General features: G+C 41.6%; 1 protein-coding gene across 3 annotated transcripts in view; it reads left to right on the forward strand.

The window, feature by feature from the left end:
- GLIS3 (GLIS family zinc finger 3) overlaps nucleotides 1-24,408 on the forward strand; it is a 171,288-nt gene that overhangs the window by 140,400 nt on the left and 6,480 nt on the right. For all 3 annotated transcript variants that reach the window (XM_068928525.1, XM_068928523.1, XM_068928524.1), the window contains 2 exons: nucleotides 4,221-4,383; nucleotides 15,642-15,823. In XM_068928525.1, coding sequence (XP_068784626.1) covers nucleotides 4,221-4,383; nucleotides 15,642-15,823 — 345 coding nt within the window. The remainder of the gene's footprint in view (nucleotides 1-4,220; nucleotides 4,384-15,641; nucleotides 15,824-24,408) is intronic.

A 24,408-nucleotide genomic window follows, 5' to 3' on the forward strand; every position in this document is an offset into this window, starting at 1 on the left:
TCCAGAAATAACTAGATTGGGTTACTGTACAAGGTGCTTTCCTGGACTTATTGTCCTCTTCTACCTAAAATCTTGTCCAGGTGGGCTTTGTAAGCCTTCTGGATGCCTCCAGGAGCTCTGATCTGCCTGCAGACCATCCCAAAAAAGACACAGAGAGCGTCAGCGCAACTCACATGATGGACCAGCTGTGGAAACAGGGGCATCTTCACAATGTTATTTTGACTTTTGCAGTGTTTCTTAAAGTACAATGGCCTCTTTCAATTCCATGCGTACTGGAGCCACCAGACTTACAGGTGAACTGGGCAGGATCAGTACAATATCTACAGCATGTTTTACACCTGCTGGGTTTACCAGCTAAGGCTCAATGCGACCCATGCACACATATTTCTGCCCAGGAGATCCTGTAGAGAGGTACAGGCATCCAAGGCAAGAGCAGAGAGGAGAATATATGGATCTGTTGCTCCCAAGTGCAAAAAGCATTTCATATTTTCCCTGCTGTGCCCTGCTTAAATGCCTTGTCCACAAGGACCACATAAATATTCCCTACAGAAATGCAGTTATAAATATAGTAATTAAAAAAGGTCGTGCAGCGTAATGAGCATGTGATTTCAGTTGATGCTGAACTGCAAAATGAAACCTTCAGACTATCTTTCTCATGCCTACCCCACAATTCTGTGGGCAGGGGTAGGAGGAGAGGTATTTTAGGGGCAGAAACAGATTGATAGAACGGTGATTTGACTGTAATAAATCCAAGGAAGAAATTATACCATTGTTGGTAATTTGCACAGGGGAGGGTCATACTTCTGCATTTAAAAAATGTTCCATTAAATTATAGGTTTCTGACTCCATTAAGAGAAAAATTGGATTTTTTTTTTTAAACTTTGGATTCTGTGACATTTTAAATATTACTTCTCGGTCTTTTTTTCTTTTTTGAAGGAGCCTTATTCAGAATCAGTTTTTCCTCTTCCATCCACCTAATTTGTTCCTATGCATTACTAGAATGCACGTGAGTTTAACTACACTTACAGAGAAAATATCTTTGCAGAGATACTCTTACTGAAAATTCCTGTGTGATGATAAATTAATTTCTAATGAGACTCCAGAAATGAAAACTTGACTCCTCCTTTTCAGTAACTGTATTTGGGTGATCTCTTTGGGTGCAACCCAGCCTTAGGTTCACATTCAGGACCAATGGCTATGTCCATCTTGTAACCTGTGACATGACTTGAGCTTTTTAAGTTGCACAGAGGAACAGCAAGGGTAATTGTTCTTTTTTTTTTTAGAATATCTGTAGTTTTTTGAAATGTGTATAAGTGGGTTAGTTTAAACTGTATTATTAGAAAGAAAAGCCTTTTGTTAAATATTATTAATGCTTATTCTGAATTTTTCTGCGTGGACCTAGCTGGTGGTATATTGCAGTCAATGAGAATGCTCATTGCCTTTGGTGCAACCAACATTGGCTTGGTTTCACACCATTCAGGTCGGATGTTTAACTAGGATCAGGCACTGAAAAGCCATTCTTTTAGGTAAATATTTCTTGCGAAGATTATGAGCAAGCAATACAAATTTAACAGCACTAGAAAAGCTTGCCCCACATGACTCCCAACAAAAAATATTCAAGCTAGCTAGTGATTTCTTCAACACTGTCCAACGTTTTCTGTCATTCTCTTAAGACTAACTCTACTAGGGAATTGATCTGTTGCTGACAATACATCTCAACTGTCATGGGTCTGTATACTCCCAGTGTCTGACAACATTTCCCTTCAAATAGCATTTACAAGGGTTAAGTGGTAGCTTATGCTACCAATGCCATGCCTTCACTGCGAAGGTTCAGTGGCAGCATTTCTGCTGGTGAGTACCTGCCAACATTGTGATTTCACTCCACTGGGTGCTCACAGAGATGCTCCTGCCAGCACAATACCTCCACGCAGCACCAGGCTGGCTGGGCAGCCCGCAGACATGTTGCGTTGTCCATGGAGTCATGCTGTCCCCCAAACCCACTGTATTTGTGTGGTTTCGTCAAAAGGTGCCATGGGCTCTCAGGAAGGCTCTTCCGTCGTCCTTCTCTTCAGTCGTGCTGTGACCATGTACAGGCGTCTGCATAGCAATATGTTTTTGCAGCTAATATATATACTTTTTCTTCCTTAAATATCCAACCTATCCCTCTGGCCACTTCTATTGTTAGCTCTTATTTTGCACTGTGTACCATCTTGTTGTCAGAAAAAGGAATAGGCATGGGGAAATTGCTGGGAAACTTAGCCAAAAGGCACTGCGCTAGTAGATATGGCTACAATAGTGAATATCGCAGTGAGCTTTAGGTTGTCTAAAGGTTTGCTCACTTAGCAGCTGCGAGATAGCAGCTGCTGCAGACGATGAGCCTGGATGCAGGCAGCAGGGACAGAGCCACCAGACCTGGGGCAGTGCTGTGGGAAAGTGTGCCACCACTGCAGCCCGGCCCAGCTAGTGCAAGCACGCCCTGGGAAATACCTGCCTGAAACTTTCATCCTGGCTGCAGCAGAGAACGTGATTCACCTGAAACTGTAACAGGGAAGAGCAACTCTTGCTACCTCAGGCTAGAAACTCAGTCAAGTGTTTTGAACCGGGCATTATACTTGCATACAAATTTAAGTGTTTTTCTCACAGAACAATGCAAGTTACTGTAATTTTTAAGGATTAATTTAAATTCTCTCTCTTTTTATTTGGATAGTCAGGTGTTAAATATTCCATCTGCCCATTCTACCAGAACGGACCTTTAGTTGTTTTTTATTTCAGTTTTTTTCTTCTGCACTGCATGTAAGCATGAAATGGTTAATTTGCAAAGGTCATTCCTTTCTTTTTTTCCCCTCTGATTTCATTTGTCCTGATACCAGTCTCATATTCTCGTGCCTACTTTCTATGAACTTTGAAATACCTCTGCAGCATCTAAAGTAGACATTTTATTTCCCCTACTGAGTACCTAGTGTGTAACACAGGTTGGCTACCAAGCAATAGCGGCTACTTCAAAAATACGCTGGGGACTTGAAAGATGAGGTGGACTTCTCACCCTTTTGATCTTGAGCAGCAACATTCAAAATTGTAGCGAGTGGGGTCATTTTCTTGAAGATGAGGGTATGGTGGGATCACTCCTAAAACGTTATTTGTTCTGCGGTTTCCATACAGATATTTTAGAAAAATCCTTTACCAGTAATGATAACCTTTGGGGAACTGGCTTAAATTCTAGAATTTTATCAATGAGGTTGAGTTATTAGTTCTGAAATATTCACTAGCATAACATAAGTGTTACAGGTAGAATTTCTTACTGCAAACTGGGCCTAAACTTTTAAAAGACAAACTGAAAGACATGACAACGAAACAGTGGCAGATCATTTTCATGCTGCGTAATATAATTTCTCCTTAGGGTTCATAAAGTATTTAAGATATTCAGTATTTTGGCTGCCAGTCAACGTCAATAAAAATAGAGTAACTCGTTTTTGCAGAGGGATTTGATAATCAATGTCTGACCTTCTAAGTGCCTAATTTAAGGAACTTCTGAAAATAGGGTTATGGGATCTCGTAGGGTCACCTTGTCAGGACATTGGGAGGGAGTCCTATGATTCTTTTTGTTTAACGATTCAGAACTTTTCAGTATTTGAAATGCATGCAAGAGCAACTGGAGAGGAAATTATAGAACTGTTAATGCTAGTTTATTTTTTTGTATATACTGCCAGGCGAATCTGGGGACAATAAAAACAGTATTTGAGCTTTGGTTACAGATCTTCAAGAAATTCAAGATTTTTATGGTTGCGGGGGGAAGGGAGAGAGCATTTCACTACTTACATAACTGTGCTGTTTGTTTGTTCAGTAGCTCTAAAAAAATATATCCTGGTATATATTTGCCACTTCTCCTACAGTATGAAGCTGTAGAACTTCAAAATTTGCAGCCGATTCAAGCAAAATTCCCAAAAAGAGTTGGATAGCTGTATTGTGCATGGTTTTAGGAAAGTATTATTTGGGAGAAGCGAAGTTCGTTTTGGGGATTGGGGGAGGGGTAATGATTTTTTTTTTTTTACCCTTCAGCAGAAAACAAGACTTGAGAAAAGACAGCTGATATGAATTAGCATTAGAGATTTTGCTGAGCTGGGGACAGGGGTAGAGGAGGAGCGGTGATACCTGGTAGTACATGGTCAGCTGCAGTCCTGCCATGTGCCTGATCTGGTGTGTTTTTCTCCTTTTGGTTTCAGCAGCTGTGTTCCCCAGCACCCAGACCAGCCGAAGTGCTGCAGTGGCAGGGGCCGTGTCCTTGCCCCAGACCATCAGCCTCCCCTCCCCAGGATGTAACGTGCAGGGCAGTCCTCACCATCCTCCCCACCAGCTACCTCTTCTCTCAGCTGTGGACTCTGAGAGGTAAGACCACCCCTTCTTCTTCTTTTCATTTCAAAAAGCCTGAGGAGCAGCCAAGCTGCTCAGGTGGGTAGAAACGTTGCTGCCCCGGGGTGATGACTGCGGAAGGAGAGGTGAAGTAACTTGGCTATCCCAGCCCAGTGAGTGGGATGTGGGACCTGGTGTCCATCTCCACTGAGGGACTTCCTGCAAACTCCACTTTGATCTCCAGCAATGTCCTCAGCAAGCCAAGTCTGGCTGGCTGGGACATGTCAAACTCCAGAGGAGCCCAGCAGCACCTCCCAGAATGGGCACCCTGAGATTCCTGTTTTTCTGCCTGCAGTAGGAAACTCATAAATCTGAACTCTTTCCTCTAATATTCTCTCAATACTGAGTAACTCTGCAGGAACTTGGCATCTTTTCTCTTATTAAGAGCAATGGATAATGCATGGATTTGTTTTTAATTCACTAGTTACAGGGCTTGATTTACAGTCAGAACTCATTTTTTGTTGGCTAGGAACAAGCCCCTTGGGCTTTGCTGTTTCCATAATTTCATATATTTCAGCAGTTTGAAAGCAAGTTGCTTGAAAGTGGTTTAATTTTCATCCTTAGACATTTCATAAATTATTTTCAGCAATCGTTCCAATTATTTGTATAGTGTGTGGTATTATAGATTGCCATGTAGTTTATTGAAACAGAAGTCTACCACACTGCAAGACTAAAGCGGACTAAGTAAACAGATTTTCAGTAGTAAAGTCAGTAAGATACACTATCGTGCTTGAAAGCTAATGAAATATTGAATTCTTACTATCAGTGTATGGATACTTAAAAACATTATTTTGCTGATCTCCCTGCCTGTATCTCATTAATGTATTTCAAGGTGTTTAATTTCCTTGAGGGATAGAAATGTCAGTAATTTGAAGACCATAAAATGTCCAACTATAAACATGAAAAGAATGTAACCTAGGTTTCAGTTACTGACAAATTAGTGTAATTTCTTTTGAGGAAAGCTGTAGTAACTCTGCCTTGTATCAGGAAAGTGGAAGAACAGTGGAAGAACACTCAGGGAAATGATATGGGGACAAAAGTACTTTTCATTTTCCAGCTGCACACTTGAATTTAGACAGACTTAGAGCTTTGGTTAGTTTTACGGCTATTGCACAGTAGTTTGAGATTGCCATTTCATGACTGTCTGAGCTCATCTAAGGGTTTACTCCCCCTGTTGGCTTCTGGCCATGAGGACCCAACCTCTTTCCCTGGCATTGTTCCTGGCCCTCCTTGGAAACCCTGTGAGCTGCTGGAGCTCTCTTGCATAGCTCGAGGCTTTTCTTTCCTAGTGTAGTTTTCTGTCAGGTGAGTCCAACAGCCACGTCCAACAATTGCCTGAGCACCAGGTGACAGGCAGGTTCATATCAACATCTAGTATAGGCGTTAATTTCATTATCAAAGACAGTGATCTGTAAGGTGATGACTCTTGGGGGACCATAGCAGAAACAGCAGCTAGAGTATGACTTAACTCATGAAGGCCTTGAACGTCTTACAGGCTTTTGGATACTACTGTATTCTGCAGAATAACTGTAATAAGGAACGAGCCTGGTGTTCTCCTTCCTCCTACGGTGTGATAACTGCACACTCTCTTATTAAGGGTTTAGCTGCCATTTCCCATAAGTAGAGCAGCTCTGGATTTAAAAAAAAAAATTGCCAATATGTTCATTTAGGCAATGGGACAAATGGAAGTTTATATTCAGAAACATAAAAAGTATTGCTGCAGTGTTGATTTGATTACAGAACATGTAATACAAATTAAGAGAAATGCTTAGAATGAAAACTAATACTGAAACGGCATCTTGACTCTAATAGAGATCATTTGCCTAAAGCCCCTGAACGCAGGCGCTCAGTTATACCAGTTTTGGGCAAGTGAAAATAGCCACAAAAATGTGAACTGAGCAAACCAGCACTTCAGTACGCAAAGAGCCAGAAATAGTGGCTTTGACAAGCACAGATTACTCTATTTATCTCCATCTCGTCATGCAGACCTGCAGGATTTAGGGGTACAAGCAGGGAATTTGTTCCCTGTAGTTCCTGGCATGTACCTGGGTCCTTCCCAAGCCAGAGCTGACTGATGAGTGCGTGCCCCTGGGACTGCATGCATTTATCAGACTAAAACCAGTCCATGCCTGCCTCGCAGCTTTGGTGGCGCCAGGGCCAAGCCTGTGCCTTGCCACTTTGGCCACCAAACTGAGGCATGTGAGGGACAGAGGCAGGAGGAAAGAAGCACATCTCCCTATCTCCATGGGCCATGGGACAGGGAAAAAAATGGAAGACTTCTCTTCCGTCTTTCTCCGCCTAGTGGTGTGGAGGGAGACTGCAGCGCTGATAATGCAGGACCCTAAGCCTAATTAACGTGAAAAGCTGACCTGAGCGTGTGACATGTCTTACACCACTTTGATTCTGTATACGAATCTCAGTGTACTGAGTACAAGTCAGGCAGAGGGTTTGGATCCAAGAAACTGCTTCATGCATCTGAGGCAAGAACATGCACAATAGAAAAGCAAACTTACGTTTTGATTGTCCCAGGTCTTGGGTTCTAACTTTCAGCGCTCACCTGACTTGCAGTGTTCTCTTGAGTAGTGACCGTTCGATGAAGACAACAAATGATAGTGGCACACATAAATCATATGTATGAAAGGGAATATATGTTTGGCTTCATTTGCACTCATTTTTACAATAAAAGAAGACGAGGCATACAGTGAGGTTGAAAAATAACTTACTTAAAACCCAGAAAAATTATTCTGGTTTTATGTGATGTAATTAACATAGGCAGTTCAGTGCCACAAAACTGTTGATACTAAGTGCTTGAAATTATTTGCTACAAACATGAGTAGTATCTTCTTTGGTAGCCAAAAAAAGAAATACAGATTTTGCTTATTAAGGGCTACTTCTGTGCAAGAAGTAACTGGTAAGCAGACGTGAGACTAGGACGGTCTTTTTGCACTGGGCATGCTGCTCCATATGATTTTTCACCTTTCTATGAACCAGGGCTGGAGGTATGGCCCTGAGGCATGACACATGGTGGCTTGACAGGAATTTCTAGACACTGTATAAAACTGGAAGGAAGGACTTAGGGCTGAACTCTTCAGTTTAGCATTACTGTAATACTATAATAAGTTACACGACAGTGCTTCTGTTTGCTTATTTGAGTATGTGGTTATACTCCTTTTATGCCCCTGCTGTAAAATAATAAATATCTCCGAGCCAGACTTCCAGACGCAAGAGCCCCTGAGGGTATCCAGCCAAGGAATCAGGATATCTAATGTTCATGTGTTACAAAGCCTTTTGTATGTGGCATACAAGGGGTGGCTCTTAGGAAGCCTTTAGTTAGAGATCTTAACAGTTAGGTTTTGAAATTGGGACAGTAATTTCTTTCCAGACTCGGAACTCTTAGGAGAATTGGCTGCTAAGAAACATTATCTCTTTTTTTCAGTTGGGAAGGAGTGAGAAATTTAGTTAGGAATTAGTGAGGAAATCAAAGGTAACAATTATGGGCTCTAAAGAGTGGAGGTGAGCAGCAATATAACCCTGAACCAGGGCCAGAGCCAAGCTACCAAAGCTTGGGATTTTTCTCCATATTATTTCCACTGTTTCTTTCCCAAAGAAGCACTTTCTTTTTTCGCATTTGCAAGAAACTCAGTTTGCTAATACAGATACATCCACAGAAAATGCTGAGAGAGATTTTAAAGTTATATTTCTGTCTACAGGGACCTCTGTATTTCGAGACAGCCCCTCACATTTCCCCGGCTTAAATTCCACTCTTCTTTTTTCTTCTAATCAAAGCACATGCTTGGGTGCTTGTCAGAAGAGCTGTTCTTTTTTTCCTCTGGCCCCTTCTTTGGGCTAGATGGACCACTGGTTTGATCTGTTATAGCAGTTTCTGTGTTCCTAAAGCCTGAGAATTTGTATCTTGAAAAGGATTTTTAGACACTTATTAGTGGCTGAAAAGAAGAATATAGAATTAAAGTCTAGTGACACATGCAGTCATCTACCCTAGACACCATGGGGACGAAAACCTGCTGCGGTATCATTGCTATGCAGACTGTGAGGCCCGTGGAGAGCAGCAGAGCTGTATGAATGCAAATTTGGTGGCTGAACAAAAGGGCAGACAAATATTTTTTTTTTTACATTAGCTAAAATATTTCTTTCTGAAAATAAGGTTATTTACTTTTTTAGAAAAAAAATCAATTTCAACATAAAATCAGTGAAGTGAGGTATATTGTCTCATACATAGGTATAATATTCATTTTTTGGTTATTTTGGCCAAATGGATGCATGCATGACTTTTAGGGAAAATATTTGATTTTAAAAAGTTGTGATTTGCAGAAGCTATGTTTCTCTATTTTTAAACCATGTCTATTGGGTTGTCATTGATGGCTAGCTGGAGGTACAGAGCAGTGTGTTGGGTTACTGTAATACAGTGGAAAGTTTTGCTCGCTGATAGTGGATTGGGGAGCTGCAGAATCACTAGCACCTAAAATAAAGAGTAGAGCCCAACTAGCGTGTGAAATCACAGAAGACAAAGGTAGTGTTTAACACAGAGACCTGAGACAGTCCCACACTTTATGAATTTGCCTAGAAATAGAAAGGCAACAAAGAGGGAGTGGGTATGGATTATAACTAAATGTTGTCTGAAGGTGCAGCTCTGCTTACTACCCTGGAGGAGACAGCAACCTGCTACAAACAGCTTATGGTTTTCATCCTCGGTCCAGTCAAAACTGAGATTGAAATAAGATGAAAGGCTGATCTTCTGGCTGTGTCAACCTCAAAACATTTTGCTATGTTCCCAAACTATTGCAGCCCAGTAAAATATATTAGAAGTCCAGCCGGTTAACAGAGCCATGATCCAATAAATCGTTTAAAAACATATCTAAAGAAAACACAAACTGAAGACAAAAGACCAAAGTTTTCAGCTTTAATATTCTGTTTCCATTTTGGAAGCATATTGAAAGCATCCATAAAGTTTGATCTCATGAAAATAATGGCACACACTCAAATTTTTAGTACAAAGTTGAGGAAAAAAGTGGACAATGAAAATAAAGCTGCATCTAACACAATAACACAGTTCCTATCTCAAATAATTCCTGCTAAGAGCATTGTGTGCCATGCTGTAACATGGACTGATTATAGGTAAACTATGTCTTTTTCTTCGTTAAAGGGCAGGTGTGGTTACCTTTCTTTTCAATGTGTTTTTTAACAAAATGTAGTTTTGTTGCTCTAGTAAAGAAAATATGGCTTTTACTTACTGTTATTACAGTGATTTTTGCCATGTTTCTTGTCCCTTGCAGAATGTAACTGGAACTGCAGAATAATTGGAACTAACATTTTTCCTGGAAAATTAATAGTTGGGGAAAGTGAAACGCAGAAGTTGAAGTAATATAGATTAATGATGCTGTGCTTGATTTAGAAAAATCTGCTTTTATTCCACAGCTCTGAACTAGCACAAACAGGAAAAGCAGAAACATACAAAAGGGCTAGGAATATGAAGTTGGCAGAAGCCCAAATGGTTATTTGGTATTTGGGTTCTTGACATGTTTTTTCTGTTAGCAAGAAAAGTTGATTATGTCAGTTTTTGGAGTAGCTTTACTTATGTACCACAGTAGAATGGAAAGGTCATAAGTCCTGTTTCCCTGAATAGAGTAGCAGTTCTCAAGAACTTGGCAAGGTTGATTTTCTTGAACTATGAAAAAGCATCAGCATAAGTTGCCTTTATGCTTTTTTTTTCTTGTGAATTGAGATATCTTTGTACCATGTTTGGTATTTGCTTTCTGATATCCTAGGAATATGGCCACTGTTTTAGCAGTTAATTGGTTAGAAAGTAGTCCAGGGCTACACAGGAAGGGGAGTTATAAGTAGAGAAGAAAGCCAGAAGCATGAGGAGGAATTCCTGTTACCAGCACTGATAAAAACAGTTCAGAAATTGTATCTCAAACTGCAAAATAATGTCATTGGCTGCCAAATTATAGATTTTTTGAATGAATATTAGCAATTTTGGTCTCATTTTTGAAATCTGAGTTCTTGGAGTTACCTCTTCCTTCCCCCATGTGTGTGTACGTACACAATAGTTAGATTTCCCACTTCTTCCAAATGTCCTCATGCCATAGCAGTTCTTTCCCCTATATATGTTTCACAATTAACTATTCTTCCCCAGATTTGTGGGTTCTGGCCAAAAATGGGTTATGCAGCGCTCAAATGCCTGTCTCCTATGCTTCCCACCATTGCTGCTCCTGTTCCTTTTGCCAGGTTGGGTTTTGAAGGACAGAGGAGGGAGGATAGTGTAGTAAAAGCTTTGGGAAGCTGCCTGGAGTTCTTTCTGTTGCCCTTTCTCTTCTCCCTTCCTGTGGGAATAATATCTCCTGAGAAAAAAAGCAAGGAAACTCTGCCCTTCATTGCAGCTTGGAGCTGCTGTGCTCTCCCAGAAAGCAGGTGAGTGAAGCAGGCTGCAAGTCTGAGCTGTTTCTTGCAAGGTTGGACTGAAATCCTTGAGGGAGCTGGAATTTCTCATGTCATTTCCAGGCTACCTCTATTCTTGAGCCCAGTGTCCAGACTGGCCCACTCCCTGGTAGTCAGGGCTTCTTAGATATCGATCACTCTGTGGAGTGGATGCGGGTGACAACCAAGTAGTGATAGTGAGAGAAGCCCACTGAGACATCCCAGTATAAGCACAGTGTCTTCCATGAGCTTCTGGAGGCTGGCAGCATGAAATCACTGCTAGCCTGAAAGTATAGTGGCCAGAAAGATTCAGAGGCGAGCAAGCTTTCACACATCTGTGGAAAAGGTGGAGCACCACCGTGGAGCCATAGGTCAGGTGTAGCTGTGAGTGGTGATTCCTTTCTTGCTTTCCTTGTTCCCAACCGGCTTGAATAGTGACAAGTTGGTATCGCAGTTATAATACCTACTTCTACCATCCTGGCTTACAATGACAGTTCGGCTTGGTGAGGAGTTTTACAGAAGACCCACCCCTCCCACCTAGTGTTTTGTATTTCCTCCACCTACAAAAATCATCTCCTCAGTCCTGTGATACCCAAACAGTTCAGCACAGCCAGTTCTCTAGGCAAGCAGTCTCAAACCACTTGAGGTTCTGGGTAAGGTATATTGTGTATATATCTTTCCCCTGCAAAGGCATAAAAGCTCTTTTTTTTTCCTACCTGTTACTAGACATTCATTTACAGTTGGCCATATACTACATGGCACTCAGCTAAAATAAACTACTACTACTAGTAGTTTACCCCTTCCCCTCCCTTTCTACAGATTGCTCAGACTGTATGTGTAATTTACATTTGGGCCAGCTCTAGTCAACAATTTCTGTAGTAAAATGCTTTTTCCATGTAGCCCTGATCAGTACTGGTTAGTAACATTAGAGAGAGAGAGAGAGAGAGAGAGAGAGAAGTGTGTGTGTATGTTTGTGTGTGTGTGTGTGTGCATGTATCCATGCATGTGCCATTTAGAAACTGATCTCATCCGCTCAGGTAAGCTTTGCTAACTTTACCATCTGTCTGTTGCTTGCTCTCTGACCTAGTAATTCACCAGCAGGATGCCTTTTCCTAGCTATAGTTGGGAAGCGAGAGGTACTGGGTGGCTCATAAAGCATCCCTGCACTGAATCTGTGCCCAGCAGGTGCTGGAGAGGGCACCTTCCCGCAGATCTGGCCAGTTCCTCTTTGCATGGGCTCCAGGACCACAATTCTTGATGGCAGCTTCCTAGTGGTTACAAACTGGTCCTGATTGTTTCAGAAACAAAATTAAATTTGCTGTTCCCCCAGTAACACCCTGTGATTTATTCGGGGACAAATCTGGACTGAAATAAATCCAAGTTTCTCTTTTGTTAGGCAGAAGGGAAGTGTAAGTAGATAACTATAGTCACCCATATGAGTAAGCCAGGAATTCATGAAGTGATTCACAAATCATTATAAAGACCACTAAAGTCTACTAAAAAGGAGTCCTGTCTGGCTATACAAAGTAGTGTATTATCATTGGGAGGCTTTTTTAGATGTTAAATCAAATGTGAAATCTTTAAAACTGTGCTTTTCATTTGGAGTTTTGAAAAGGATTTTTTTCCTGTTGTTGACTGGTAGTTCAACCATTCTTCAGTGATTAGTTTGCACAAACGAGTTTTGAAAATGCAGAGGGTGATATCCCATAATTTTTTAAAGTAATGATAGTGACAAAAGATTGTTCTGTGCATTGTTCTTGATCTCTGGCAGCAAATCAACAATCATGCCATGTGACTGCTATGCAAAGAGCTAGCTCCAGGTCTGTCTCAGGGAGATATATAAGCAGGCAGTTGTAGCGCTTTTAAAGAACTGTCTAATATTTTTATCAGAAAACATCTACCAATTTTACCTTTTTTATTATTAATCATCGCAAGTACTATTATGAAACACATGCATATTTTGTTCTCTTACTCCCCGTCACACTCAACATCTACATTGCATCAGTTATCAGTTATCAAACAAAGAAATATCTGACAAAGACTCAGCTTCTCAGTAGTGACATCTTTACTTCCTCCATCTGTACAACATATCTGAAGTAATGTGTGCATTTTTGAAGTAAGTACGAAAGCAACACAAAGACAACCCAAACTGTACCTAATATGCCTAAAAAAGAGGTTGCTCAATGAAAACTGAAGAGCCAGTATGTCATGCAAAGTCCATTTTGATATTTGCTGAACTACAAATGTAAGTTATGGATCTGCCAGAAATGTAGTGACTAGTTTTCAAATAAGGGTTTTCAAAATCACACAGACAATGTGTGGCAGAAACTGTTTCTGAGTGGTAACGTAAAAGATCTCAGGTGTCCTGGATTTATACTGGGCTATCTCTATGATGGCTTTGTCCAGATGTGTTCCATTGTAGTACTGCCACAGCTGCATCTTGCGGTGTGTTGCTGGTGAGATTACAGCTTTCTTGCACTGTTGCAGGGAAAACATTCTTTCCTGCCAGGTAAAAGACGTGTCGTCTAGTGTACTGAGGTCCAGTCTCAGCAGAACAGGGAAAAGACCCAGGCTTTAGGACCCTAGTTCACCGCAAGCACCAGTCCCACTCAACACCCCCGCCGCAGAGCAGGTCATCAGTGCACGCTCCTACTGGGCGCAGACTCACAGCCTGCTTTTAGGAGAACAGAGAGGGACTGTTGCACGAGGGAAATACCCACATCAGTATCTGCTCACCCTCCTGCAGAAATATCTTGGCTCTTTTTTTTTTCCCTTGGCCTATTTCCCTCTCTTCTCATGGACAAGAAAGTGATTCTGAGCTATTCCTGAGACCACTGATCTAGCAGACAGTTTGATCTTCTGGAGCAGGGACTTGTAGCATCAACTTTCCGTCTGCAAAAATGGCTGCAGCACTTATTTGTAAAGTATGTGGGGGTATGCAATTTCAAGGAAATGCAAAAAAAAAGGGAATTTTTGGCTTAAACTCCTAAAGTACATAAAAAAACCCTGCCAAATCATGTGTATTCTTGTAGTGCTAGTAGTGATAGACCTGTGCAAAATGTGTCAGCAAAGTGGCAGACCTCTGTGGCAGCTGCATCACAAGTCTCATTCTGAATCCTTCTCCTCTCCCAGGCTTGTGGGTTTATACTTTGAGTCCAAATCAACATCCTGATGCCATCAGACTCTGATTAACTTGAAGTGATTTAACACTTGACTTCATATACATTATATTGGCTTTAGATTGCCAGTTTTCCAAATAGCTATATATAACATATACAGATTTCTGGGAAATTTTGAGACTTGAATCTGTCGTGGATTGAGAACTGGCTGGATGGCTGAGCTCAGAGGGTTGTGGTCTAGTTGGAGGCCTGTAGCTAGCGGTGTCCCCCAGGAGTCAGTCCTGGCTCCAGTCTTGTTCAGCTTATTCATCAATGACCTGAATGAGGATACTGAGCGCACCCTTACTCAGCCAGTCTGCTGATGATACGAAACTGGGGGAAGTGGCTGGCACACCAGAAGGCTGGGCTGCCATTCAGAGGGACCTGGACAGGCTGGAGACCTGGGCGGAGAGGAACCCCCTGAAGGTCAACAAAGGCAAGTGCAGAGCCCTGCACCTAGGCAGGAAGAACCCCATGCAGCAGTACAGGCTGGGGGCTGGCCTGCTGGAAAGCAGCTCTGCAGAGAAGGACCTGGGAGTCCTGCTGGACGACAAGTTAAGCAGGAGCCAGCAATGTGCCCTGGTGGCCAAGGCGGCCCATGGGATCCTGGGCTGCATGAGGCAGAGTGTTGCCAGCAGGTGGAGGGAGGTGATCCTGCCCCTCTCCTCTGCCCTGCTGAGGCCACATCCAGAGTACTGTGTCCAGTTGTGGGCTCCGCAGTACAAGAGAGACATGGCACGACTGCAGAGAGTCCAGCGGAGGGCTACCAAGATGGTTAGGGCACTGGAGCATGTCTCCTGTGAAGCAAGGCTGCGAGAGCTGGGCCTGTTTATGCTGGAGAAGAAGACTGAGAGGCGACCTGATCAATGTGTCCGAGTATCTGAAGGGAAAGTGTCAAGAGGATGGGCCAGACTCTTGTCCGTGGTGGCCAGCGACAGGACAAGAGGCAACAGACACAAAGTGGAACACGGGAAGTTCCATCTGAACCTGAGGGAAAAAACTTGTTGACCGTGAGGGTGAGAGAGCAGTGGCACGGGTTGCCCAGAGAGGTTGTGGAGTCTCCTTCGCTGGAGATATTCAAAACCTGCCTGGACGCAATCCTGGGAAATATGCTCTAGATGAGCCTGCTTGAGCAGGGGGGTTGGACTAGATGATCTCCAGAGGTCCCTTCCAACCTCAGCCGTTCTGTGATTCTGTGATTCTGTAACTCTGCAGCATCCAGTGACCATAGCTGACTAGCTTCTGCTAATAGGAAAGGACAGCTGTTTATTGACAGATGCAACTGCTAAAATGCCTTGCTATGAGACAGCTGGTAATGCCTGGGAAGTCAGTTCTGCCTCCATAGTTGCATGTGAGATTTCTTCTTACATTGATATTTCAAATCCTTCCATGGAAGTTAAATGAGTTTTCTAACATAAAGGTGCAATTTAGCCTTGTAATTTCCCAGTGCTCAAACCTAATGATATGTCACATTTGAAAATATTTTATATTTTCTACATATTTGGGCTGCACACAGTTCTTTTGGAAGTCCGTATCTATGCAAATGCCTAAGCATTATATGTATCTTCAGTAAAGTAAAAGCAATTTTTAATGCTTATTTGTGTGGGATTTTACATATTCGGTCTGTTTCTGAACTCCTAGGTTTGTTGCTCCAGTGCCTTCTCCTCACCACATGAGCCCCCAGAGAGTTTCCATTCCTCCTCCCGTGATGCAGAGGCGGACCCCGCAGCCTCCTCACCTTCAGCAGCCTGCGGGAATGCATCTGAAGACATACCCATCAGCAGCAAACCCTCCTTTTCAACCTAATAGCTTCCACATCCAAGGTAAGAAAGAAAAAATCTTCATCACTTTTTTTTTTTTGGTCATTTGATATTTTCAAAGCACCTTTACTTTGGAAAGACTTCAGGAAGTAGGCTTCAGGACCCTGTCTTCAAACTCCCTTAAAATTCTCAGCTTAGCTACTCATTATTAATCTTACTATGGAGTTACGAGTTTCTCTGCAGAGTTATTTTTGGAGCTAATGCTGAAATATAACTGCAAATAATTCTTCAGTGGCCTCTGATTTTAATTTTCACATGTTATGCTTCTGATTGCCCCCAACCCTATACATAAACTGTTACCAGATTTTCCAGAAATTGAATATTTTTCTATCTTTTGCTTGGGGAGTGATGAAGAATTCTTCATTCATTAGCACATGTCTCTTAGAGTTATGTTCTTACTTGCACTATATAAACAGCTTCTACAAGCTTTCTCTCTCCCTCTTTGTTCAATCATATGTAAAACTGTAGCCAAGAGGAAAGTCGACAGCAGCTGAAAACAATATTAGGTTGTCTGAGGGTTTTTTTAGCTGATATTGAGACAGAATGGTAATTACCTTAACATTTTGAAAATATGATGATAGAAGAACTTCTATTTCCCCTAAATTCATTTCCTCTAAACTATTTTAAAATGTGGTTTGTCATATTTACATGCACAAGGTGCATAGCACAGTGCACTTTTATAGGCCTTGGGACTCCCCTTCTTGATCATCCTTTCTGAGAATTATCATCAGAGAAATCTCAGGAAGCATTTCTTGAGAAAACCAAGCTTTCTTTCACTTACTTTTATTCTTTGTCACTGATGGAAGCAATCTCTCCAGGCACGGGGATGAGACCCTGCAGCTCTCCAAGTGACAGTGAAGGGGAAAAAGCAAGGTCCAAGTCCTGTTCTGTTCTTCAGGTCACACTAGATAATACATGGGCAAGATATGAGCCAGGTGCATTTCTTCCAGGAACTGACAATACTGTGTAGCACTGACTAGCATTAGGAGAACATAAGATTTACCAAGGGACGTAAATGGTTATTGTTGGCTTTCTTCATTCTCTGATTAAAGATACAGTAATAATCTGTAGAGTATAGCATCTAGAGTGTAGAATAGAGTTTTGATTTCTTAATATGTTGTTCCTTGTCATAGAACATATGTGAATACATGCCAGAGCTTGTCCAATAAATTCCTAGCGTATGCGGCATGAAGGGATCTGGCTGTCCTTCCCATTTCCACAACACATTACATTTTACTTAAGTCCCTTTTTTGCTGAGTCAGTATTTGGCAACATTCGTCTTCCAGAATGGCATCCAGCTGGACGACCTCAGGGTTTGATGACTGCAGGACTGTTATCCCCCTTGGAAGAAAAGTAGTCTCTGAGTCCGTAGGTGGCTTTAATGCTATATTCCTGTCAAGGTCCTGGGAACAGTATTGTTAATAGAGCCCAGCATCACAACCCATTGCTCCAAAGTTTAACAGTTTCCAAAGAATCCTGCCTTCAGCAGGCTCACAGGTCACCTTGAAGTGGTTGCTGTTCTCCACTGGACTCACACGGCCTGGTGCAGCTATCTCCACACCTGCAGTGGCATCTCCTTTTCATGGCAGTGCTGAGCAGTGCTACTATCCCCAGTCTCCACCTCCAACAATCCATAGAGGATTTAAAAGGACAAAAGACATGAACCATTAAAGCCATGATGAGAAGAACACCCAAGCCAAGTCTTGAGAGACCGTCCGTCTCGGGGGATGTCACTTATGTGGATCAGAGCCCCACTCCACATCCAAATTTTAGATAGAACTTAATTCTATCTCCAGAATGGCCCAAGCACAGATAGCCTCAAGGGCTTGAACCCTCAGCCCGGATCTCATGCAATCCAACATTAGTGTTACTGTCTTTACCTCCCTGTGCTAGGAAAAGCTATGTTGAAAATTCATGTTTGTTGACAGGGAGTTAGATATATATTGATAGCAACTCCAAGCTGAGTTTGTACAGATCTCTGCACTTAAAACTGGTAGGAAGAGAATGTGAGATGAACTCCCTAACCTTCTCTCTATTATTGAAAGATATTGCATGTTGCAAAAACAACAGCTACATTTAGTGTTAAACATTGTCTCAAAGATTAAGTAACCTATTGTCATTTTAAGAACTATCTGTTCAGAATGTATTTCCTCCAGCTTAAGTGCAGCTGCCTCACTCCTATGCTCTGTACTGAAAGCTTTGCCCTGTATGCTTCATTTGCTTGCCTACACTCTCCCTTCTGTGCTTCAAAAACAAGTGTTTCAAGAGTTCATGGTTAAGTTTTCCCAGCAGTAACACAAAAGATTTCCATCTTCCTTGGTCACATCATTATAATGTAGAAGATACCATGGAGCTACTTCACCAGCCTGGACTTTTTGGTATATATGAGGTGGCTGTGAGAAGCTCTGCTAGTTTGTCTCCTGCAGTTCATAACCTGCCTTTTCATGATTTAAAGAGCTGTAGCTATAGCCATTGAACTTTCAGCTCAGCCTGCTACCAAACAATAGTGACATTTTTCTATTTCAATATGCAGTCTTAAACTTGTCAACTCCGTTTAAATTGGCTCTGCTGAGGAAGAAAGGGTTTCATCGTCAGAAAGCTTTTTGAACAAAAAAAGTTTTTTGTGGTCTGCCTTACTGAAAGCGTGAGCATCTTACAAACTCATGGAGATCTGAGCATTAATTTAGAAAGAAGTGACATAGGAGATCTAAGAGGGGCTAGTCTCATGCGCTAACAGCTTCTTGCACTACTTTTTCTTGAAAGAACATTGTCTACAGTTGAGGTTGCATGACTTGCTTTGGGTGATTTTCAGCATCAAACACTATAATGTCACAGAGGGTTGGGTATTTTTTCCTTGAATAGCATTATATCACAGACAAAATTTTCCTTTTTCTTTCATAAGAATTATGGCACCTACTAAAGGTACTCTCTTGTGAAATGCGTGGTTTCTGTTGCAGCATGGGATGTTTGGAAGTGATGACCTGAGACAACTTACTGAGCTACAGAAGAAAAGCTCTTCTTTTCCTTTTGTTGGACTGTAGTATCTTGTACAAGATTGTAGGCAGTAAATCTGAGATCCTGAATTACTGTGGCGTAAAGCCTTCCCAACCCAGTTGGGGACCCCAACATGCTATATAATTATAAATGTAATTAAAGATAGCCTTGATCCTGGAAATCAACAACCATTGTCCCAGGACGCACATTGTAGCGATGAGCCTTTGCGAAGCTCCTTGCAGCTGCACTTGGCTGCACAGTTACTGAAAAACACAGATATCCCCAGCACACAGGCAGTTGCAGGAACAGGGTATTGCCCCAAGACAGGTCAGAACGGACGAGGGAGGTAGGAAAAGAAAGGACGGTAATAGAAACTGTTCCTTCACAGGAAACTGTCTTGTCATGCTTATAGTGTAGCAGGAGGTAAAGCTCCCTGGGGCATGAACCTAGGTAACTTGATTCTGAATGCTTCTGATACCATATGAACAAGTCTGCACTAAAAATCTGCCTATTCTTTAAAAGTAGGCATGCAACTTACACCATATATGTCTGCGAATTAAGCTCATGAGCAAGGCTGGTGGAATAATGGAATAAAAGAAACAACCCAAGCAAAATATTCAGTGGAGAAAGTTGCCAATTTTTTCTTTCAGTTGTTAGCGGCTATGAATGAGCTATACTAGTGCTCTACAGACAGCCGTGCTAGTAACAGTTATATTTTCACTAGAAATAATCAGATTTAAACAAGTGTGTTATTGTAACGTCAAATTGCAACTCAGTAGTGTAAATGCCTGAAACATTTCTAAGCTTTCCGCGGTAGCAAGTCTGTCTGGTAGAACAATCTGTGACTCAAGTCTCTGTCTTACTCCTCCTGTCATTCTTCATGTGCAAACGCTACCAAAAGTTTTTCCATGTTTTTGTAATTCACTTAGTGGGAACATTAGAAATATGCTCCAGATAAACATCATTTTGAAGTAGTTTGGGCCAAAGACGGTTGTTGTGGAAATTTTACACGATTTTAATAGTGAAGACTACTTACCACTGGTGCACACTTCTTAATGACAACCATTTTCCTCAGAAAATATTCTGTAGATTTTCTTCTTTGTGGAGCCAGGCAGAGGTCTGACTGAGGAGGAAATAACTGTCCCAAAGGCAGTCAGAAACTTGCTGTCTTGTGGAAATGTTAACTGTGGCAGTTACTTTGCATTACTGATCTGTAATGAAATTTTTGTCCCAGTCTGTTTGGTGGGAGCAGGACTCTTTCACACACTTGTATTGACCAGGATCTCAGCTGTGAATTTGAGATGGGCTGTGTACCTGGGGTTTTCAGATGCTCAGCATCTCTAAGGGCAAAGCTCTGCATGTGTTACAGGAACAAATATTTTACAGGAAACTCTTGCAGTATACAGCTATTACTTTTATTATATTTATAAATATTTCACTTTCCTCAGGAAATAATTTTATCATGCCAGAAAAATAATTGTTTGTTCTGTGCCATGCCATCATTCATCTTGGCTACAGTGCTTGGATGCAAAGAAACGCAACAGAAGTAATTGTGTGTGTGTGCATGTGTTTTAAATGTTTATAGACGTTCTCCATGCCAGGCGGCATTACTGACATACTCTGTGTTATAATTCCCATATTTGCAGCTGGCATTTGCCTTGTAAAGAGGATGGGTAATTAATGGCATTGAACACATTCGAGCCGAAATGGTTGTTGGTTTTTTAAATTAAAACAAAAAGTGAGAAACATCTGGCTGAGGGGTAATGAAGCTGATGTGTTAAACAAATCAAATAAAACAGAACAAGGTCTGTTCTGGAATGGACTTTCCGCACCATCTGGGGCCCCACCACCACCATCTCAGGCTTCGTTACATGCCCTTGAGACGCTGCAGTTCGGAGCGGTTCGAGAGGCATCGCGCTGGCTTTTTATCTTATCGTCTGCCTTCCATTGCCTTGAACCAGCTCCCTCCTCAGCTCCCCTTGCCATCCCCCAGGATAACGCTGTGGGTAACTATTAGTCAGCAGTAACCGTGCATGAATTTTTCTGTGCGTTGTGATGTAAGGGTATGAATCAAATGCTCTTTTTTGTGTAAATGAAATAGTGATCTTTGTCTGTTGCTTTGTTGGAATACGTACGTTCCTCTGTTGGTGCCGTTGAATTGGCTTGTCGTAAGAACTTGCCTGAATAGACAGAAACAATTTCTTAGCTGCTAAGTCCAGATTGCAGTCAAATAGTACAGCTCTGACACTGTTTGTATGTGAACAGGAGTTATGTGATTCTAGGTTTACTCTTTGTCAGTGACTCCATGTCAACTTGCTCAGAGAATAAAAGATATTTTTCCTAAACGCAGTCCAGCAAATTCCAGCTTCACTCTGAAAGCCAAACTGATTTTTTCAATCTGGCTACTACTCTTGCTTACAGTGTAGAGACGTATAATAGTTTAGCAAGAGAGCAATTGATACAGTCCAGAGATGCCGTCCTGAGAGGAAAGGTTTTGTTTCTGGAATTTCACTAAGATAGCCTAAAGTTTTTTTGTTGTTTGTTTGTTCTTGTCCCATGCTGCCTGAAAACATAGAAAAATGTTGTTACACACACTCCTCTAATGGATAATCTCTAAAGAGGGGCCAAGGACAGTCAGGGTCTGGGGCCTGAATTGCACATGGCTTCAAGTCGGTCTTCCTTGAGCAGTAGGTTAAACTGGCTTGGGCGTAGCATCATGTGAATAAAGTAGAGAGCTGCTAGGGATCTTCAAGTTAGCAAAATTTGATGTATCCTGTGTGAACTCTAGTTCAAAGGTCTCTACAGTGTGACTGGATGCAGGGAAGGTCAAAGGCAAATGTCTTTGGCTCTGAGTGGTGCTAAATAACTGAGGAAGAGAGGGATATGTCCTCTGCTCTGCTCTTTCCTATTTATGGCTCTCCATTTTGAAAGATGGATATTTATAACACTGAGTTATGAGATGGACGTGTCTCGTGGAAGTGGGATTATTTTTTGTGCTCTTACTGCATCTTAAAAATTATTTTGGTGTTTATCGGTTGATGAAAGTGCTCTGTGCGCTTCTCTGGTTCTTTCTGCAAAGCAGTGGCTAATGTAACCGTGGGTCAACACTTGTAGGGCTTTGCTAGAAAGTATTTAGCCTGACTGGGGCATGAGCAAACATAGAGGATGTGACTCATGATAGCTTAACCCCAAGGTAAGTTGTTTTTCTGCCAGACTTCAGCTAGCAATAGTCAAAGTTACTGCCAGATTGTTCTGTATCAAGAACAGGATGCTGTGAGAAAGGCGCAAATAGAGAATGAGTGCAGAGCAACGTGAAAGGACATTTCAGCATGTGTCTTGAGGGGTCCTGCCAGCTGGCCCTGACCACTATCAACTGAAATGGTTGTTTCTGGTAACTAATCTGACTCACCAGTAAACTTTCACAGTGTGTCCTGTTGCTGATTGAGAGAACTGTTGATCTGGGAGCATTTTTAAAGGAGGCACAAACTGTCAATAGCTATGCAGCTTCTAAATCAAGTTTTGGGTAGCTATTGTCTTTTCTGTCTTTTTATTATTTTACTGCAGTTGTTTCTTAAATGTCAGGACTGACCATTTAGTGATTGATGGCTGTAAATTCCTGACATGCTTGGCAAACTGTTTGCCTAAGTTTTGTTGCAGCTAAAATTTAAAAAAAAAAAACCCTCATCTTAGAGCTCAGGGCTGTGAAGTGCCAACAAATCCTGCTGAAGACAATGAAAGCTACAAGGGTTCAGCCTTTCAGGACTGAACACAGAGTCTGCGAGTTGTGCCTGCTGCATACATTTGCAGCCTGCTGTGGAAGAGGAGCCGTGGCTCCTCCTTTTTTATGTATTTTTGTTCTGCTTCTTTTGTATAAAGACAAAATACTCTCTTTTTCATGCAAGTTTTCAAAAACAGCATTGAGAGCTGTGTTAATATTCTTCCATGTAACTGTTTGCCTGGTCAAAACTCTTGTTAATATGCATAAATTAGGTCTTTATCTCAATATGTGCACCCCAACGTTTCTTATGAAACTGCTAAATAAAATGCAAAGACTGTGTTTCACTCACCTTTCTTATCTAAACCTCCCCATAAATCCTCTTTTGAGTTCTTGGGTGAAGGTTCAGGTTGTCTTTTCCTGTCCATAACCCTGGCCCACTCAAATGTGTTTAAATAGTAAGATTTCTGTTTCAATTCAAGCACATCTTATGCGTGCCAACGTTTGTATGTTTCCTCAAGGAGCCCACAGGAAGATAGTCTCAAAGGAAAAACAAAACTTATAAAACTCCTAAACTGTGCATCCTTCCTCCTGCTTGGTAGGAAATCAGTTATATCACCTAAAGTGATGCGGCATGTTTTCTACTGCATCCTTTCTATTTCTCCATCCCTATTACTTATGAAATGCGTTATCTGTACAGAAACACTATCAACAGTCCCACGTGGACACGTCCCTAGGGAAGTTAATGAAAATACATCTGGCTTCTGGCCACATTCCAGCAACAATTTGTAAAGTGCTTCATGACACGTTAGTGTTTCTAAGCTTAGAATATCCCTGTAAAGGGATTTTTTTTTTTATTTTCATAATTTGTTTATTATTATATGTTTATTTGGGGGCGGGGTGTTGAAATGCACTGATACAAAATTTTGATTTTTAAAATATTTTTTATTCATTAGTCAGAACTGGCTGCTCCGTGCAAAGCATTTCTAATCACTAGTAATAAATGCTAATAGTTATGTTCAGGCGTCGTGTAAGACCCAAGATATTTAGATACCTCTCTCTCTTGCTGTTTCTTTCTCAGCTTTTAAGGGGTGCCCAAAGGGTCTTTTGTCCTGTCGTGATCAGCCAAGCGTCTGTTGCTTTTAGGGAGGGAGATTAGTTGCTAGTCCTGCCAACTAATTTCCATACTAATCTCAGTTTGTTACTGCTCCTGGTCATTGGCAGATCCCAGGCACGAAAGCTGAATGTCTGTTATGAGTATGCATTTCTAATTGCACAGTTTGGATATGCCTGTGACTGTTGTCCAGACTCATGGAAAGCTGAACTGTTACTTGCATTGACTGGCCCTGAAATTGTCCAGGCTAGGGTGTTTTCATTTCCTCCCTATGCTAAAAGCCTGTCAAAGAAAATCTGTTAACATGCATAATCACTGAAGGTATTGAAGGCTTCTTCCTTTTGAATCGCATCTAAAATAAAATAAACAGTTTTTCAGGGGAAAGGGGAGTTGTTCAAGTCCTTGAATTGTAAGCCAATACCTGCTGCATGGAGTTTATATCCTGAAGATAAATGAAAAGATATTTTTCAATCCTTTTTTTTCTCTTCTTTTCTCTGATGTCAGTGTTTCAAGGGTCTAGGGAGGTTTTTTGTTTTTGTTGTTGTTGTTGTTATTAACCTTTCTAGGCTGAAAGGAATTATCCTGGAAGGGCGATGTCATCTGAAAGTTTGTTAACTAGGCTGGCTAAAAGAGCCAGCGTTGCACATCAGCATTTTCAGTTGACGGTGATGTCTCTGGAAGAAACTTGAAACACAGGAAATTCCTTAATTTGCTTTCTGAAGTAGGAGTCATTCTTTCAACAGTGGCTATCTATACAACGAGTAG

This window comes from Struthio camelus, chromosome Z (assembly GCF_040807025.1).
Source record: "Struthio camelus isolate bStrCam1 chromosome Z, bStrCam1.hap1, whole genome shotgun sequence".
Taxonomy (NCBI): Eukaryota; Metazoa; Chordata; class Aves; order Struthioniformes; family Struthionidae; genus Struthio; species Struthio camelus.